This window comes from Medicago sativa, chromosome 8 (assembly GCF_051527215.1).
Source record: "Medicago sativa cultivar Bolivia chromosome 8, Bolivia_mono, whole genome shotgun sequence".
In the NCBI taxonomy this organism is placed as follows: Eukaryota; Viridiplantae; Streptophyta; class Magnoliopsida; order Fabales; family Fabaceae; genus Medicago; species Medicago sativa.
Window position 1 is genome coordinate 76,030,341 of NC_140756.1, and position 19,064 is coordinate 76,049,404.

The 19,064-nt window shown below is 33.5% G+C and overlaps 2 protein-coding genes and 1 pseudogene across 4 annotated transcripts; 2 read left to right on the forward strand and 1 right to left on the reverse strand.

The window, feature by feature from the left end:
- Positions 1 to 1,100: 1,100 nt before the first annotated feature.
- Positions 1,101 to 3,555, forward strand: LOC146901607 (putative F-box/FBD/LRR-repeat protein At1g78760). Of its 2 annotated transcripts, none has more exons than XM_085739410.1 (4): positions 1,101 to 1,451; positions 1,738 to 2,663; positions 2,748 to 2,882; positions 3,104 to 3,555. In XM_085739410.1, exons 2-4 carry the CDS (start codon positions 1,761 to 1,763, stop codon positions 3,407 to 3,409), a joined length of 1,344 nt encoding a protein of 447 aa, XP_085595536.1. In that variant the 5' UTR covers positions 1,101 to 1,451; positions 1,738 to 1,760; the 3' UTR covers positions 3,410 to 3,555. The 2 variants fall into 2 exon arrangements, with proteins under 2 accessions (XP_085595536.1, XP_085595537.1); XM_085739411.1 differs by having other exon boundaries at positions 1,291 to 1,451; positions 1,757 to 2,663.
- On the reverse strand, positions 3,416 to 8,227 carry LOC146901608 (argininosuccinate synthase, chloroplastic-like). The gene is made up of 10 exons (XM_085739409.1): positions 8,090 to 8,227; positions 7,867 to 7,919; positions 7,738 to 7,777; positions 7,075 to 7,216; positions 6,590 to 6,638; positions 6,240 to 6,422; positions 5,887 to 5,961; positions 5,605 to 5,790; positions 4,691 to 4,779; positions 3,416 to 4,319 (listed from the first exon to the last, which is right to left on the reverse strand). The coding sequence occupies exons 1-10, from the start codon at positions 8,154 to 8,156 to the stop codon at positions 3,767 to 3,769; spliced, it is 1,437 nt and encodes a 478-aa protein (XP_085595535.1). The 5' UTR covers positions 8,157 to 8,227; the 3' UTR covers positions 3,416 to 3,766.
- A 4,687-nt stretch (positions 8,228 to 12,914) lies between these two features.
- LOC146901609 (eukaryotic peptide chain release factor subunit 1-3 pseudogene) lies at positions 12,915 to 16,662 on the forward strand (annotated as a pseudogene). The gene is made up of 3 exons (XR_015022418.1): positions 12,915 to 13,046; positions 14,931 to 16,417; positions 16,535 to 16,662. The product of XR_015022418.1 is annotated as a eukaryotic peptide chain release factor subunit 1-3 pseudogene (transcript).
- The last annotated feature ends 2,402 nt before the right edge of the window (positions 16,663 to 19,064 follow it).

Here is a 19,064-nt window from a genome sequence, read left to right on the forward strand (position 1 = left end):
TTGGATAGAGGAAGTATTCAAGCTTTCTCACGTGTTCTTGAGATATATTCTTTTGTGTTAAGAAAAGAAAGACAAAGGGGGTAGACATTAAGGTTTATTATTGAAGCCACTTTCTTGTAATTTATTTGTATCTCTTATAAAAATTCATTGATGGTGGAATGAAGATATACTCTCTCCCTCAAACGTAGATAATTTGGCCGAACTGAACAAATAATATTGGTGCGTTTGATTGTGGATTTGCATGCCATACGCTTAAATTGCTATACTTTTTTCCGTTGACTATTGTTGTTTGGGTTGTTTGATCGTTGGTTGTCATTATTATTTGCTCCACCTATCGTCTTGTTGGTTTTGCACATCAGTTAGAATTCACAACAAAATCCCTTTACAGAAAAAATTGTCCTTAAATATATGTTTAAATGCAAATTATTAAATATATTTATTATTATTTTAAAATATATTCCAAACTAACACTACTATTTTGTCTTTGAAGATTTTTTTGACTCAATAATGTCTTTGAAGATGAAAGTCAATATTGAACACAAATGTTAACTTAGTGATACTGATAGTCGTATACAAAATTGACATGTTAATTAGCCTGCCAATTTTTTATAATATATGTGAAAAATGACAAAGAAATCCATAAATAGAAAAGTAGTATAAGGTATTGCTCAAAAAAAAAAGTAGTATAAAGTTTGATAAGTGGAGAGGACTAAAACAAATTAGTATACAGTATAATCTAAAAAATGTTTTTAAGAAAAATAGGGGGCACGTGGCCACAGTAGGTCCCCTATTGCCTCTGTCATTGGTTATAATAAAGTGCTATTAACCATGATTTCTTTGTTTTTTTTTTTGGTGGTTAACCATGACTTCTAAACACAAATTATGGGTAATTGATATCTCGTATATTTTGAATATATGAAAATCATGTTTATTTGAACACAATTTGCATGGTTGAAAGATCTAATATATATTTGAAGATTTGAAGGAAAAAATTATGTGTTTAATTGCGTTAAAAAATGTGGTTAATGACGTTAAGTGAAGTGCACATTAATGAGTTACGACAACTTGCTATATAATTTATCCATCAAACGTAACTAGTCACATTTAAATCGCATCATATAAATCATGATCGATATTTGTGTTAAAATGTATATTTTGTTAAAAATGTAAGCAATGCAGATTGCAGAGCCAGTTCCATTATGCTTGGAATAGAATCATTAAATTCCTAAGCAAACCAACCATATTAAATGAACCCCCTCAAAAAGAAAATAGTAAAAAAAAGAAAAAGGTAACTTGAGTTGAGGTTCATCAGTCTTCACCAACGGAGCATACTCCGGATCTTCTTCTATCCAAAAAAAAGTACAAGGTTATTCTTTGTACTTGTAGATCACAACAATTACAAGGTTCTTCAAACAGGTCTCATTCACAAATCACAAAGAGAACATAAAGAGGTAACTGCTCATTTTCTTGCTTTCTTATCCATTTTTCATTTTTGTTGGATAAAGAAACTTGTTTATTTTAATTTTCAGAAATAAGTATTCAAAAGCCTTATTACATTTGAATCATATGTGTTTTTATTTACATAGATGTAGAATTTGATGACATATTAACAAAATTAAGGTGTCATTATTTAGTTATTATCATCAAAGTTTCTTCCTTAGATAATATCAATGAAATTTTCTTAATCATCAAAATTGTATTTATGCATTAGTTTAATTCCTTATCTTGATGTTCCAGAAATTTTGATAAAATTTAGGACCATGCAAGATGGAACTAGCAAGGATGGTAAACAAAAGAGAGCAAAAACTAACAATGAGAAAGACTATGAAGAAGATATCATAAACCAATTACCAGATGGAATCCCTATAAACATTTTATCAAAATTACCAATAAATGAAGCTGCTAGAACAAGCATTCTCTCAAGAAAATGGAAAAATATATGGACCTATTTTTCAGGTACCTTAGAATTTGAAGGTTCGCCAATTATGAAAGACATGAAAAAAGACATTAAGAAGATTACAGGAGGGCGTTTACAAATGGCAATGGAAATCATGTATGATGCTGAAAGACAAACATATACAAGTTGGATCAATGAGTTGTTAAGTTCACTTCAATGTTCCACTTTACAAGGATTGAAGTTTTGGTTTCCTATGAAAACTGTTAGTGAGATTGATAACTGGATTCGCTTTGCAGTTCAAAAAAAGGTTCAAAAGCTTGAACTGTATTTTGGTCATACAATTGATTATCTTCTTCCATTGCACATTTTTAAGGTGGAAAGATTTAATTCCTTGTGTGTTTTGCGTATGAAATCGATTACTGTGAACAACGAAATGCTAGAGTATTTAATGTGTAACTGCCAATTACTTGAAACATTGAGTTTAGTTGATTCAAGAGTTCCAAAAACTATGAAGGTTTCAGGTTCATCATTGAAGTTGAAATGTTTAGAATTGGTAAGATGTTGGGAATTGACAAAAGTTGAAATTTTTGCTGAGAAATTGGTGTCATTCAAATACGATGGATCACATTTGGAGACAGAATTCAAGAGTGTTCCATGTCTTGAGGAAGCATCTTTTGGAGGATCCTTTGTGGAGTTTGTTAGACAAAGCTTTCTGCCACAAATAAAAGTGCTTAAATTGGATATCACACAAAACTCACCTGAAGTGGTAAACTTCCCTACCTACCTTTCTTTTCTTAGGCTGGTTTGCTTATTATCAAGAGTGATATCTTTTTTACCGTGTTATTTTCAGATTTATTGGTTAAGTCAACTTCCCAAGTTAAAAAATCTTAAGCAATTGGAGTTGGTTGCTTGTGCTGATGATGGCATTAGTGCTTGTGTTATGTTATTGAAGGCATCACCTTCACTATGGAGGTTCACAATCAAGGTGAACATCCTTGTGTTAGCTTTGTTAATTTCTGTCAAAGATACCCTAGATTATGACTCTTTTGTAGTCAATAAAGATAACACACAAATACCCTAGATTACGACTCTTTTGTAGTCAATAAAGATAACACACAATGAACAGAACATTTCTGTCAAGTATTATTTATGCCCAAAAGCTAGGATAGTTGTGAATTTGAATATGCGTTTTTTTATATGATGCAGATGCTAAATACCAAACCAACTTATAGAACAGAACACAAATTCGCAATGGAATGTCAATATAGTCTTAAGGAGTTGGAATTGGTTGGGTTTTGTGGAGCAGCATGTGAAGTTGAATTAGTTATGTACATTCTTGAGAATACAGATGAACTCCAGAAAATAACCATTGATACAAGGTTACCAACTAAACCAAAATTGAGACCACTGGATGAGGAGCACTTCGAAACTTGGGATCTCGAAGAAAACAGAAAGCGTGCTTGGCAACTGAAGGGCAAAATACCACCTTGTATTGAATTTGTTTGCCTTTGACAATAATTGTTCAAGCATCATAATTTTTTTTATTGAGAACACAATTATTACATTTGCAGAGTTCCAGCTCTTATTTATTGAACGATACAACATTTAATTAATGAAAACATTCCTTAATCAGTGTACCATTACAGGTACTCAGTTAACATTTGTCATTCTTTTATTAAAGTTGAGGTGATCCGCTAACAATTCAAAACTACTATCTAGTTACAATCCAATTCCTAAACAACAAAACTTAAATAACAGATAAAACATTTTTTTTTTTTTTGAGGGAACAGATAAAACATTTTTGTTGTTTTGTGAAACAAAGCATGTCCTTTTAAGGCAATCAAATACGCTTTGAAATTAAATCAACGCTTAAAGGCCCTGTTCAAGCATTGCCCGGACCTTCATTGGAAGACCGTAAAGCCGGATAAAACCAGCAGCATCAGCTTGATCATATATCTCACTACCCTCAAATGATGAGATATCTTGCCTATACAGGCTAAAAGGACTCTTCATACCTGCTACAGTAACAGAACCTTTGTACAATTTCAAAGTAACAGAACCTGTTGTGGTCGCAGTAATCTTCTGCATAAAGGCGTCCATCGACTCACGAAGTGGATCAAACCATCTACCAGCATACACCAACTCTGCATATTTAAGGGCTAATGTATCTTTCACCTGTATTGTTTCTCGATCAAGTGTCAAAGACTCCAACTCCCGTGCTGCTTTAAAAAGGATAGTCCCACCAGGAGTTTCATAAACTCCGCGGCTCTTCATGCCTACAAGCCTATTCTCAACCATGTCGATCCGGCCAATTCCGTGCTTTCCACCTATCTCATTGAGCTCAGCGAGTAAAGTTGCTGGTGAGAGCGTCTTGCCATTGAGTGAAACGGGAAGTCCAGACTCAATACCAATTTCCAAATATCTGCAAGAAATAATGTGTGCTTTCAAAAAATGTAAGGTACAACTTCCAAAAACAATAGTAAGCACCCTTTTTAAAAGCATAACAGAAACTTGAAGCTGTATATATAGTTGGGCCCTGTTTGGATAAACAACTTAATTTAATACTTATAGCATAAGTGTTTATCAAACTGTTTTTATATAAGCTATAAGTTGTTTTCATAAGCTATCCTTGAGAGCTTATGGAAGTAAGCTAAAAGCATCTTATGGACATATCATAGGATGTTTACATAAGTTCTCCCAAAGAGTCTCACAGGTGTTTATGCCAGTAAATAAACTCAAACAAGCCAATCCAAACAGATCATTAGTTAATAGAACCATGAGAAGGAAGCTTACTCTGCTTGATCTGGAGCATCCTCCGGGTCTACAGACATCATGTACATATCCTTCTTGGGTTCATTAGCCGGGTCTTCCAAAATATCACCCTTTAGTGACACAGATTGCATATATCAGAGAAACAGTAGCATCTCGCTCCCAAAGATAAACAATTTCAGACAATAGATAAACAATTTCATAAAGCATAATCCTAGATCAAACTAAAGATAAGCAATTTCGAACGATATAGCATAGAAATGATGCAGTGCATTCCCTTTGAAGATTCATATGATCTCTTGAGACCGGTAACAAATGATAGGATTTCTTTAAATAGTTCTAAAAATATGTTATGTTACACACATTTAGAAACAAATTACAGTGAACCATAATTTTTTTCCTTCAAAGATTCAAGTGTCATCACACATGAGATCTTAAGAGTTTTGTTGTCACCAGTTTAGTGACCCCATATCATTTTGTCTATCTGTTACAGAATGAATGAAGGCCATCTAACAAACATTAATGTGGTGCGTAGGTCAAACCCATATGTGCTTCCAAACATGCAGACACATGTATATTAGCATCCTTTAGACGGCCTTCCAACAAAAGATAATTAAAGGACAAAATTAATAAGGAACTAAATTGATGACTGGAATCTTAGACTAAAGTAAAGACATTTGTGTGGATAATCACGTGATTTTTTACATTTCCCAGAATCTATAGATCTATTAGAAATTTGTGTATCTTGCTTTGATATATTATGAATATGTGTTTTTATAGACCATTCTTTAAAGGACCAACTCTATTACTTTGAAAGGATCATCTGACCTTAAATTCAATAGCAGACAAGACCCAATGAAAAAACAAACAAATCATTAAACTCAGCCAATATTCAACACTACAACTAGAGCTAGATTGAGGATAACCACAAAGCATACCTCATGACTAAGATGCCATAGGTTCCTATCCCTGCTATAGATGGATTTTTTTGTCACCGGAACGGGAACGTTGTGCTTTTTAGCATACTCAATGGCATCTTCTCTCCCTGTAATATCCCACTCCCTCCATGGAGCCACAATGTTTAGCTTGGGGTTCAGCGCAAAGAAAGTAAGCTCAAATCGAACCTAAATGTTTATAAAAAAATAAATAAATCAGTCAGAATAATATAATTGACATGACAAAGTACTATAACTATAATAGTAAGAAGACTGAAGACATGCCTGATCATTTCCTTTCCCTGTACACCCATGGGAGACAGCATCAGCTCCAACTTCTTTAGCAACATCCACCATGGCCTACCAGTCAGCACGGATCAATCAGTACAACAACCACAGATACGGTGGATAAGTATGTTCCACTATCATCGTCAATTACAATTACTATGAAGAAATGGCACGGACACCGGACATAACACGGACATGTCAACCGATTATTATTTGAAGAATGGAAGAAATTGAATATAAATACATGTGTCAGTATCGTGTCAGTGTAAAACACTGACACGGTGTTGGACACTGGACACGCCTTTAATCTGAAGTGTTGGGGGTAAATATCAAACTTCAAGCCGAAGTACCTTTGCAATTACAGGACGGGCCATTGAGGTCCCAAGCAAGTACTTCCTCTCATAAATGGCACCAGCACGCAAGCAAGGAAATACGTAATCTTTAACAAATTCCTCCTTCAAGTCCTTTACGACTAATTGGGAGGCTCCACTGGCTTTTGCTTTGGCTTCCAAACCGTCCAATTCTTTTATACCCTATACGAAATTGATTTTGTTACCGGACATGTAGCACATCAACAATAAACTGAGTAAAACAAATTCTCCTGGCCGGATATTTACAATCTTATAACGCCTCTTCCAATAACCAATTTAGACAGCATAATTATGATTAGACGAAATAAATTTGAAAAGTAACGACATACTTGGCCAACATCAGCAGTGAAGCACACAACATCACAACCATAATTCTCTCTGCAGCACCAAAATCATTAAATAAGATAATATAACAAGAACAAATTATACAACAATAGGTAACTTCAAAATGGTTTCTAATCTTTATTTACCCATTCCACTCGATTAAACTACATCTCTAAAATCTAAATTACTGAGCATTCTTTAGAAAAAAGGGCAACCCGGTGCACTGAAGCTCCCGCATATGCAGGGTCCGGGAAGGGGTCCCACCATTTGGTGTATTGCACGCAGCCTTACCCTGTTTTTACACAAGAGGCTGTTTCCAGGACTTTGAACCCATGACCTTACGGTCACATGACAACAACTTTACCAGTTGCGCCAAGGTTACCCCTCAAATTACTGAGCATTCTTTATTCAGAATATACAAAGGAGAGGATTGTGAACTTGTGATGGAAATCTAGTAGAAAAATAAAAAAGAACAAGGCAACATATATACCTCAACCATGGGACAATGACTGATGTGTCTAAGCCACCACTGTAAGCAAGTACAACCTTATTCAATTTTCCACGTAGCCCGCTACCCTTCTTGGCTTCGGAATCTTCACCATCCGTATGACTGCGTGATACTGCCTTTACAACTGCATGTCATGAAAACTTCTATAGCATTACAAACATTAGACTTAACTATCAAACGGCATCTAATCAATATAATCAACTGGTGAACACACAGTTCCTCCACTGAATTTATCCACTTTCAACATCGACGCAAATTACACTCGTGAAAACAGATGAGTCCATTCATTTCCAACATATAAAGAATAAAATTGGAGAGACGCATCACGTTAATACCTGATAAGGTCTTAAATCTTAATTAAAAGATTCAACTACAAAGAACAATAGGAAATACCACATGCTATTGAATAATTATGTTTTAACTTAAAGAATATGGTTTCAAATTGCGGTCCGCAACCGCAATATAAAAGATGTTGAGGTCTCTGCAACAGTGTCGTAACCACAATTTTGACCGAATATCGCTGCAATACAAAGGTTCACAAAGAACGGAAACTAACCGCAGTTTAAAACCACAGATTCACCATGGTTTATAAATCATGCAATCCACATACAGTTTTCAATGGATCTTGAGACAAAATAATCTCACCTTGAAGTCTACCAGCACCGACACTAGCTCTTGGTTTCAACTACACAGATTAAAAAAGGGTCACAAAATATGAAATAAAAGCATATATTAGTAAACTCTAATAATAAAGTTTGAACTTTTAAATATCACCTTTTTGAATGAACATGGGTTAGCCTTCCAAACCCGATTAAACAGAATATTCTCTGCAAATGACAATCAAGAAAACAAAGAAGATAATGTCATAATGAGATGTTGAAATGTAATGAAAATCAATAAAGGGTCATGATAAATTGTTAATGACATTCAAAAAATGGGGTTTTTGAAATTGTTAATAGCATTTTTGAAAGAGAGTGAAATGAAAACGAAGGAGAACCTGTTGCATGAAGGGAAGGAGTAGTAGTAGCGCATGGATGTGAAGGAAATGCTTTCAACTGAGCCATTGGTGAAGTGAACAAGAACAACTTCACAACCTAATTGCGTGCGTGCGGCTTTGGTCGAATATGTGTGCGTTGCAGTGTTTACAAGGGTTTTACAATTTTTAACTTCGTGGAAATGACCAAATTGGTCCCAAAAGTTTCAATTTTTTTTTTTTTTGAGGGGACCAAAAGTTTCAACTTGTTCACTTAAAATAAGTTTTTTATATGAGCTTCGCTTTTTATTTATTCATTTTTAACTTTATTTTTTTATGTAGACAGAGTGTCAAATATGTTCAAACTCACAGACACAACATGTTGAAAGTTGGAACTCGAGTGAAGATATTTAACCTAATTATATCGACATCGTTAGTTGAACTAAATATAATGGTCATTTTTCAACTTGGTTTTATATAAGAAAATTCTTTATTTTGGGTTGATCCTCTCTCTAGAATTGTAGCTATCTCCCCTCTCTCTCAAAAAACAACTTTCCACCCACCGACTTATCCTTTCTTCCCGCAAATCCAAGTTTTTTCTTCACACCGTGTAGGAATCATGGATGGTGGTGTGATTAGCTTCAACCTCTGCGCCACTGATGGCCCCTTTTTTCTCTGACGGTCCCTCGTTCCAACTTTTTCTTTGTTCGTCGCTTCAAGATTTATTGTTGTACGCCAGGATTTGGTTATGTTTTGGTTGGATTCAACTTTTACTGGTTAGTTGCAGACGTACTGTCCAGGGTTCGCCTCTTTATGTTGCTGCATGTTATGGGATTTGCCTCCTCCACGCAGAAAGATTGGGGGTTGCAGTCGTAGGTGGAGATGTCGCCATTGTTCTTTGAGTCTCGGGTTTGGGTGGTGGTCTGCATCGAGTTTTTTGCATTTTTTGTTTTTGTGTTCGTATTGTTATATGTTCGTACAATTTTGTTTGTTTTTGTGTTTCTGATCAGAGATTTGGTGGTAACGGATGTGTCTTCTTTTGTGGTGGTTCGGTTTTGTAAACCCAAAAGGGTATGGTTCTATTAACCTGAAAAGGTTGCTTGGTTACTAATGTGTTGATCTCGTCTCTCAATCTGGGTTCAAACATGTTTTTTCTTCTGAAATCGGCTGAGTTGGTGATCCTATGCTTGATTCTCTGATGTTCAGGTTTGTTGAGGTCTGCAAGTCTCAAAGTGTCGTGTGTACCTCCACCCAAACACTGACTGCTTTGATCAGGAGGTTAATGGTGTGTGGATCTTGTTGCCATGTTGGTGGTTGACTCCTTGCCTGCTTATAACCCCTTTTGATCCATACGGATGGATGCCCATAAAAATCTAAGTTGCCATTATTATTATTTTGTCTGAAGAAAGATATTTTGATCAAATCTTAGTCCCAATAAACAAATAAATTTATTTTTTTGTTTATATGCAATGATCAAAAAATTAAACAACTTAAATTTTGTTAAGAAAACAACCATCACAACATTTAATGTTGTTGCAATTTTTTTAATTAATGTTGTTAATTGTATCACAACTTGCTTTAATCAATTTTCAAAGGGAAACATTTTAGAATCCAACCAAACCTTATTGAATGTATGATTTGTTAATTATATAAAAAAAATGCTTAAAAAAATTATATAAAAATAAAAATACAATTAATATATAATCAACTTTAATATTTTTTTAATATTAGATACATCACACACAATTAATTTTCTTTCATTCTCATGAAGTAATCACGACTCTGGAGTAATACATTTCAATCCCAAACACTACCACAAACTTCATGCACGAACCACCAATATATCTTGCAAATGATGCATATCCATCTCATTCTCCATGTATATTAAATATGACTCTTAAAGTCATGTGAAATAACAAACAACACCATCAACTACATGCATGAACTACCAAGATATTATGCTAAGAATATATATTTACTTAAGCATTCATGAAATATATAAGTTTTTTTGAGTCATGCATAATGTGAGAATATATATTATATAGGTTAGAAATACAAATTCATTGTAAATTTTAACCCTTGTTGCATTTATAAATTAGGTATCTATTATCTTTCATAACAAACTGAATTTTTTTATTTTTATTTTATAAATAATCGCATAAAGTTTTGTAACGTACTTTTTATGAATAAATTATAAATTACGTAATTTACCACTTTAGAATTAGACCGAAAACATCAATATCATTAATTATTTATTTGTACTCGTCTTTTCTCATTTGTTCTTTTATATTCTTTTTTTCTCTCCATAAATACGTAAAATATAAGGTTTACTATATATATTCTATTTTCTATAATGAAGAATCGAAAGTCCATTGTCTTGTTGAAACCCTAAAATCTATTGTAGATAATGAAGAATTGAAAATTCAACTATTTAATTACATATGTTTATTTTGGTAAGAGCGGAGATGGACAGTATAGGGTCTATTCTTGCAACATCCAAAAATATATTGGGGAGGCACGATTGTATGCAAAACAATTTCAACGTTGGGATTACAGTTTTTTTGAAAAGGTACGATTGTCATATTAATCATCATTATAAATTATGTATAGGAAACAGAAACTATTACTTATTTTCAATGGCTTATTTTCAAGAGGAAGAGAAGAATGCTTCAATGGTTTCTTCTTAAGATGAGAAGATTATTGTGATGTGATGGCTGAAGCATTTCCGCCATTTTACATTCAACTTTATGACGATGGTGTTTTTAACTTTTAATTGCAATTTTCTTTTCTCATACACAAATGCATTAGTTATCCACATGTTAAATCTCTCACGTCAACAAGGTTGTATCAGCTAAGATTGCTAAGATGCGTCTGCTTAAACAAAAACCATTAGTCATTCTTGCATGGTGTTCTTTAGTTTGATTGTGGTAACACCTAAATTTTTTCAGACTCTGATGATAATTTTCTTGAAAAAAAAATTGTTTTAATGGTGTATGGGACCTCTAAAATGTGTTGTTGAAGATGACGGGTTAAACATACAACCATATTATTGTGGTGGTGGTGTTGGTATGCAAGAGAAAGAAAGTCATATCAACGTTTATAAGCACAAGGTGTATCAATGTTTTGTAAAATAAAGTTTTCTTGCGTTGTGACACGTCCAATTATCATTAAATATAACAAAAGTTGTGCTAGCTAAATCTATGCTATATATAATGAAAATATGGGGTTTCGGAAAGATTTTGGGTTGTTTTTTTTTATTTCAATTATACCCTTAACCAATTTTTCATATAATAATATTATATTGCTGCTGTTATTCAAAAAAATTAGGCTTAATTGAACTCTCGGTCCTCAAACTTAATTCTTTTCTTTAGATTGGTCCCATAGCTGTTAAAATCATCAACTTGGTCCTCTATCTTTATTTTCGTTCATCAATTTGATCCAATTTTGACAATTTTAATCCCCTAAAAAAGAGATCGTTGGATTACGGAGGTCTACCAGGTTTTATAGTGTATCACCAATACCTAATTTATTTACTTCATTAATTCTTCTTCTCCTCTCATCTTCTTCTTCATTATAAAGTTGCCAATTAATTGACAGAAATAATCACTTTATCTGCCAATATGGTTTAGATGATTGAAGCTGCTAATTAATACATACCTGGAACATAAAGGATAACACCACCATATCTGTCAAACTGGGTAGATTATAAAGCTTTTATATATCTGTGAAAATATTAATATACACCTAAATTGGTCTAAGGTGTATACCTGTGCGCTCGCATATAAAAAGACATGTCATGGAATGGCATAACTAAAGCTTTATATACATAAACCATGTGTAAAATCAAACACATAATAGATTATATGCACTGATTAATTAGTTATGCAAATCTTAATCTCAAATTGAAGTTTCAAGGTTTAATAGCATTCAAAGAACCAAGGTTCAATACAAAAATAAACTGACATAAAAATAAACGGTTTAAATGTTTCTAAATTATCTGTTAAATTACATGTGATTATTAAAACATTAGTGAAATAACAACAATACAACGAAGCTCATTAGATATCATCAGTCATGTGACATAACAGAATCATTGTCGGGTATATCGGACTCCTCGCCATTTAGGTTGCACAATGTATCATTACCAAAATTGTAAAAACCATCAACTCATAACAGGGTCACGTTTAGTTTAACTGACTCCAACCAAATTCCTAACTCATGTGATTTGAGATGTTTTTACACAAAACAACAATTGCAATTACATTAGAAAAACTTTCCGATCCCACATTTCAGTATCTTAGTTTGTTAAAATTCAAGAGAAATGGTTTACCATGGTATCTACGTAGCTGGATATTTGATCTGCATGACCTCTTCCTCGCTATTGTCAGAGAACAATGTACCACTTCGCGCATTTTTATCCAAAGGAAATGCAGATAACTTTGCCTTCTTTGCGAGAGAATACGTGCTATTAGATTCATCAATTGCCAATCAATGCCAACATTTTAATAAATTATTTTTCATTGGTATCGTAAAACGACATATATCGAGGACAAATTATTTTTCCAAAACACATATAATTTGAGACAGAGAGAGTATTAATTTGATTTTTTTATTGATATTTTTTTGTTGTACAATACAACAACCCAGTTTTTTTTGGTCAACAACCCAATTCTAATTATTTCTAAGAAAATCTTTAAAAAAAATAAAAATTCTAAGAATAGTAAATTAATTAAAATTATGATAAGTTAGCCAAGAATAAAAGTTTAAATTTTAAGCATGTTTATTATTATCCGGGCTTTTTAACCCTCCCAGTTAAAACCCAAAAAACAAAGCATAAAATAGGCAGTAAAAAAAGTTAAAAACAAAAGAAAGACGCGAGAAGTAAAAAGTGCGATCGCAAATCTCCGATACAAACCCTAGTCTCCGTCGCGCTCCACCACTTCAGTTGTTTCCGGCCTCCACACCACAAGCTTACACCGCGGTAAGTATTATTGACTTTGTTTAGTGTTTTGTGTCGTCTTCCTCTTTTGCGAGTTTTCGCGATTTCGTCATTTATTTTATCACTAATTGTAATCGTCATAATAATTTTGTATCGATTTTGTGTTAAAGATGCTCTATTTTGCGATTCTTTAAATTACACTTCACATGCTCGTGTTTGTGTGTGCATTAGTATTAGAATTAGGATTAGTATTGTTAATATGTGCTATTGTGTTTCGAAGTAGCTAATTTATTTGATTTAAATATAAGGGTTTTTGCTTTGGTTTGTGTGGTGTGAATTTTATATGTGCAACTTGGCATGAGGGAAAAGTGGGTACGAATCAGAAAAAGAGAAAAGACATTTGCAATTATAATCTTTTTGTTAAAATCGTTTTTTTTTTTTTTTTTTTTTGCAATGGTAAATGTTAGTAACTCCCTAGAACCAGTTGAGCCACCTAACATCTAGAGATCATCTGTTTCTTTACTACTTATGTGAGAATTTGTTGCTTTAGGTTGGATTTTGGGCGCGTTTGTTTTAGCTTAAAAAAAAAAATAGATTCTGTGTTACATAAATCTAGAGATCTTTTTTAAAAGATTTTATAAAAAAATATGAAGCTATTTGTGTTTGCTTACTAGCCAAAAAATCACTTTGATTTTTAACTTACATCTTGTTTTTGAAAAAAAAAAAATAGATTTTGGGAAAAGCTAATCCTAATAGATTTTCATTTTAGAGTCAAAATAGATTTTTTTGATGAAATGATTTTTCTAAAAATCCTAAAAAAAACACTTGAAAATGGAAAAAATAATTTTTTATATAAAAAATAATATTTTTTTTTTCTAAAAAAATCTTAAACAAATAGGCCCTTAGCTTTGTTGGGAGTTTGGAGGGGAGGGGAAGGGAGGGCTTTCGGGGGTGCGAAATATAGAGGAAAATGGAGAAATCTTTCACATTTTTTTGAAAGAGTGTATTTTAGAGAATGATAAACCAATGCTTATGATTTATATATTTTTAATATTAAGAATATTATAACAACATATATTAAATTTGAAGAATTCATATAAACCCTCCAAAACCCCCCAAAACCCTCCTCAAATACAACTTTTTAGCTCCCCCAAATGAGGAGGGTTTTGTATTATGAAGAAAAATTAACCCCCCAAAGCCTCCCTTTCCAATGTCCTCTATTTCTTCCACTTACTCCTTCCTTTTTTCCAAAACCCTCTCCTCCCTTCCCCTCCAAACTCGGAAACAAAGCCTTTGTGTTTTGTGAATTTTTAAGGATAGATGGGAAAGCTGTATGCCTGTATCTGTATTGAATTTGATTTGATATTAATATGGATAACTTTCAACTCATGTTTGGTCACAATAAAATAAAATAAAATTGTATGTTGTATTTCGGTTTCTGTTATAATTCCCAATTCTATTTGATTCTTAAAATGGCAGAAAGTTTTAGCCTTATTAGTTATTACTCATGCCTTTTTGGGATATTTGTTCCTACTTATATGTCATCTATGAAATGAAATGCTTTCAAATTTAAATTTGGATGATAACTACTTGCTACTTTATCTTGTTTTATTTTGTTGCTTTCTCCATTGGAGTGCTGTGTTTGGTTGAGTTTTTGGACATATGAAATCATCTGTGTTTCACAAGACTGTTTGATGTCCAAGTGTAATTTTGCACTGAATTATTTTCTTCATTTCTAAAATTAATTTTTTATCGAATCCCCTTTGTGTTGGTACATTCTGTTTTATGTTTGATTTGCTTTTTTTTTTTTTACCCCTTTGTGTTAGTACATTCTGTTTTATGTTTGATGTGCTTTTTTTTTTATCATGCTTTTCTGTACTCATGTATGCGGATATGGCTTATTTGTTGTCTTTCTTATTTCTTTAGAGGTTATTAGTTTCTTATTGTTCAAAGATGGCTGATGCTCATGATACTGATAAGAACATTGGGGTGTGGAAAATCAAGCAATTGATGAAGAATCTTGAAGCTGCCAGAGGAAATGGGACGAGTATGATTTCTCTTATCATACCCCCGCGTGATCAAATATCTCGTGTTACCAAGATGCTTGCCAATGAGTATGGAACTGCTTCAAACATCAAAAGTAGGGTGAATCGACAGTCTGTGCTTGGTGCAATCAGTTCTGCCCAGCAGAGGCTTAAGCTTTATAACAAGGTTCCTCCAAATGGGCTTGTTTTGTATTGTGGCACAATTTTGACTGATGATGAGAAGGAGAAAAAGGAGACCTTTGATTTTGAACCATTTAGACCTATCAATGTGTCTCTCTATCTTTGTGACAACAAGTTTCACACTGAACCTCTGAATGAGCTCCTGGAATCTGATGACAAGTATGGATTTATTGTCATGGATGGTAATGGCACACTATTTGGGACCTTGAGTGGTAATACAAGGGAGGTGCTTCACAAGTTTAACGTGGATCTTCCAAAAAAACATGGAAGAGGAGGGCAATCAGCCCTACGTTTTGCCCGTCTTCGCACGGAGAAGCGTCATAACTACGTGAGGAAGACTGCCGAGCTTGCAACCCAGTTTTATATCAATCCTGCTACCAGCCAGCCTAATGTTTCTGGACTAATACTTGCTGGCTCTGCTGATTTCAAAACTGAGCTTAGTAAGTCAGATATGTTTGATCCCCGTCTTCAGGCAAAAATACTTAATGTTGTAGATGTATCTTATGGAGGGGAGATGGGATTTAATCAGGCTATTCAACAATCTTCTGAAATTCTGTCCAATGTCAAGTTTATTCGGGAGAAACGCTTGATTGAAAAATACTTTGAGGAAATCAGTCAAGATACGGGGAAGTCTGTCTATGGTGTTGATGATACTCTTCAAGCTTTGGATGCAGGAGCTGTTGATACACTTATTGTCTGGGAAAATCTGGATATGACTAGGTATGTTCTAAAAAATAGTAATACTGGGGGAATTGTCATTAAGCACTTCAACAAGGAGCAGGAAGCCAACCAAAGTAATTTTAGAGATCCTGAAAGCTCTTCTGATTATGAGGTTCAGGAAAAGCTGTCTCTGGTTGAGTGGTTTGCAAATGAATACAAACAGTTTGGTTGCACTCTTGAGATTGTCACCAACAAATCACAAGAAGGTTCACAATTTTGCAAAGGCTTTGGTGGGATAGGTGGGATGCTGCGTTACCAGCTTGATATGAGAACATTTGATGATTTTTCTGATGATGGAAGTGTGTCTGATGACAAATAGGAATCAATGAAATCCTCCCTACTACTGGTGCAGGAAAGGGAGGCCAAAATACCTGCACCGGTATGGGAGGTGGCTGCACGTGCTGCTGCTGCTCCTCCTCTTCCTCGTATGTCTGTTGTGTTGCATGGAAAGTTTGATTCCAAAATGAGGTTCAATTTTAATGATCTTTCGTGCATCATTTTTAGCTTTTATATCTCTAGCATAGTCGACGTCTATTTGTTTTGTGAGAAATCGGTTCCATAAACTTTGTTTGTATTTATTTTCAGCTGCTTTGCCCCAAAAGTACCATCTGATAGGAGTAACTACCTTACTTGTTCTCCTATCATTCGATCTTCTGCACTACAAATTACAGCAACATTGCTGGCAACAGCTGGTGAAAATATGTCATTTCCTCGTAAGTTTTAATCTATCTATTATTAGTGTTATTCTTTATTCATTTGCCCAACATCTCTAAAATTTGCTGTTTTGTGTCATTTAGCTCCTTTGATATCTGCTTGTATTCAGAAAGGCAAAAACAAAGTCATACTCCCGAAAGAACACAACCTAGCATCAACAAAGGTCAGTGTACATAATATATGTCAACACAGGCGTTATCATTTTTTTCTATCTCAAGTAGCTCAGCTTCCATTATATCAATCTGCTTACTATTTTATTTTTCATTTTTAACTTGCTTTTTGTCAAATGGGGCTCCATTTAACTGAAAATTCATTTTGTTTTCCTAACCTGGGAATTCAGTCATGCATATTCTTTTTGGGTTACTAAGTGAAAGGTTATATCTATTGTAGCTATGGTTGCAGAGTTCTTTCTGTGCTGTGTTAGATAACAGTGTTATATTCTAGCTTCCTTTTTCTGGTGTTAATCTTATGGGTATATTTTGAACAAATTGAAAATTCTTGTGTTGCAGCCTTTGTTGAACCTGTCTGTTGATGTAACCTAGCAACGCTTTGATGAAAAAACAGCTCGCCTGCTAAGATTTCAAGGTCCATTTGCTTTTACTTCTTTCCCATTGAGTGATGTTTTAGTGATAGTACAGGTCTTGGTTGTCATTGATTAGAGAATGTTTTCGATGTTTGATGGTGAATAACAAATAATTTCATGTCTATACTTCGCCACAAAAAGAAACTAGCCAGTTTGTGTTGAGTGCTTTTCTGTAATAATTTCTACCAACTTATAATTTACATGCTGCTATTGATTTCTATTTTCTAATAGTCATAAGGTAAGTTTGGATGACCATTTGAATGTTGATAAGGATTGGCTAATATTCTTTTGATTAATTTAGACCAACCTTTTTATAATTTTTATATTGTTAAGCACCAATCTATGTTTATGTTATATTCTTCTCTCGTATGCTACATATTCGTTTTACACGACACACTTTGCTAGAACGGCCACTACGCCTTTTCATTACATTAGGGGGTAATTTGCACATGCTTTGTATGAAATTCCAATATTCCATTACTATATGCTTGAGGCAGTCTGTTCCCTTGCTGATATTTTTTTTTGTGCGACCAAATTCCCTTACTGAATTGAATAAACGCATAATTTTGTAGGTGAATGAGATATTTTGTCGTAGGTGTTTCTTCAAGGATAATTGGACCTTTGCACGGCATATCAAAGCTGTGTTGCTGATCTCTTGTGGCCTCAATCTTGCTTTTGAAACTTTTGATACATTGAAATGCATTCTTTTTGCTTTATTATTGATACTTTGTTTTATTATTGGTATTGTACTCATGGTTTGCTTCTATTAGAAGTATTTTATGAAAACTTAAGTTTCTTTTTATTACAATAAAGCATATTTTTATTAACACTGGTGCCCTGTTTTTACTTCGAAGTGCTACTGGACAGGGGAGCGAGTTTTTTTCAAATCACAGGAAAATATTTAGGGGATACGTCGCAACCCAAATTTTTTTGCTGGGTTAAGATATATCAAATAGAATTATTCGTTTTACATGTTAGGGGGAGGGATTTGAATTCGTTTTCCAAATCCCTATAAGGCAAATGCTAACTCGTTAAGAAACTCATTATAGAAATGTACGTATCAAAAACCGTGTATTTAACTTTTTAAAAGTTGATATATTATGTTTTCCAATGCAAAGTTGCTCTTTTTTAGGTTGCTTAACATGCATCCTTAGTGCACAAGTTAGCATGACCCAATGAAATTTGACTAATTTTTTTTATCAAATTGTTTTTCTATAACTTTTTGAAGACTTTCTATGTAGGTTTTTTCTAAAACTTTTTAAAGGACTTTCTAAAAAGGATTTTTCAATTTGACTTTCTAGCAAGTATTTTTCAGTTTGAATTTTAATGGATTTATGCATATCAAATAAGTTCATTTCACTATTCGTTATGTAGTTCTTTATCTGGGAAATTCTCATCCAATATTTTATTTTCGTTTACATTCTATCCGAATTTGTCACCACGTGAATTCAATGTATATGAATATTGTATCTTCGCATTAAAATGATATCCATGCATTGGAACAGCGACATAATAAATGATAAGGCTGGCAGGCAATTCTTCACAGGTGATTGCATGAAGTTGTCAGAAATGTCAATTGAATACCGATAAATTTTGTTGTACTAAAAACAAAATCCAGATTGTCTTAATTGAATACACATTTAGTATATATTGAATATTGTACAAGTTTTATTTTTGTAATAAAAATAATATTATAGAGCAAATTGAGACAATCCGGATTTTAAAATCTTACCTTTAAATCCTTAAAAAAAAATCTTACCTTTTGTTGATGCACACGATTTTTAAAATATATTGAATACTTGAAGTATAAAAGTGTGT

Bases quoted from the DNA above. Each gene is read 5' to 3' on its own strand.
- LOC146901608 (XM_085739409.1), bottom strand. From the start codon at position 8,156: ATGGCTCAGTTGAAAGCATTTCCTTCACATCCATGCGCTACTACTACT. The intron at 5,962-6,239 runs GTACTTCGGCTT...GCTGACTGGTAG, and splicing joins CCCGTCCTGTAATTGCAAAG to GCCATGGTGGATGTTGCTAA. The intron at 5,791-5,886 runs GCATGTCTTCAG...ATAAACATTTAG, and splicing joins CAGGGAAAGGAAATGATCAG to GTTCGATTTGAGCTTACTTT.
- LOC146901607 (XM_085739410.1), top strand. From the start codon at position 1,761: ATGCAAGATGGAACTAGCAAGGATGGTAAACAAAAGAGAGCAAAAACT. The intron at 2,664-2,747 runs GTAAACTTCCCT...TGTTATTTTCAG, and splicing joins CACAAAACTCACCTGAAGTG to ATTTATTGGTTAAGTCAACT. The intron at 2,883-3,103 runs GTGAACATCCTT...TATATGATGCAG, and splicing joins TATGGAGGTTCACAATCAAG to ATGCTAAATACCAAACCAAC.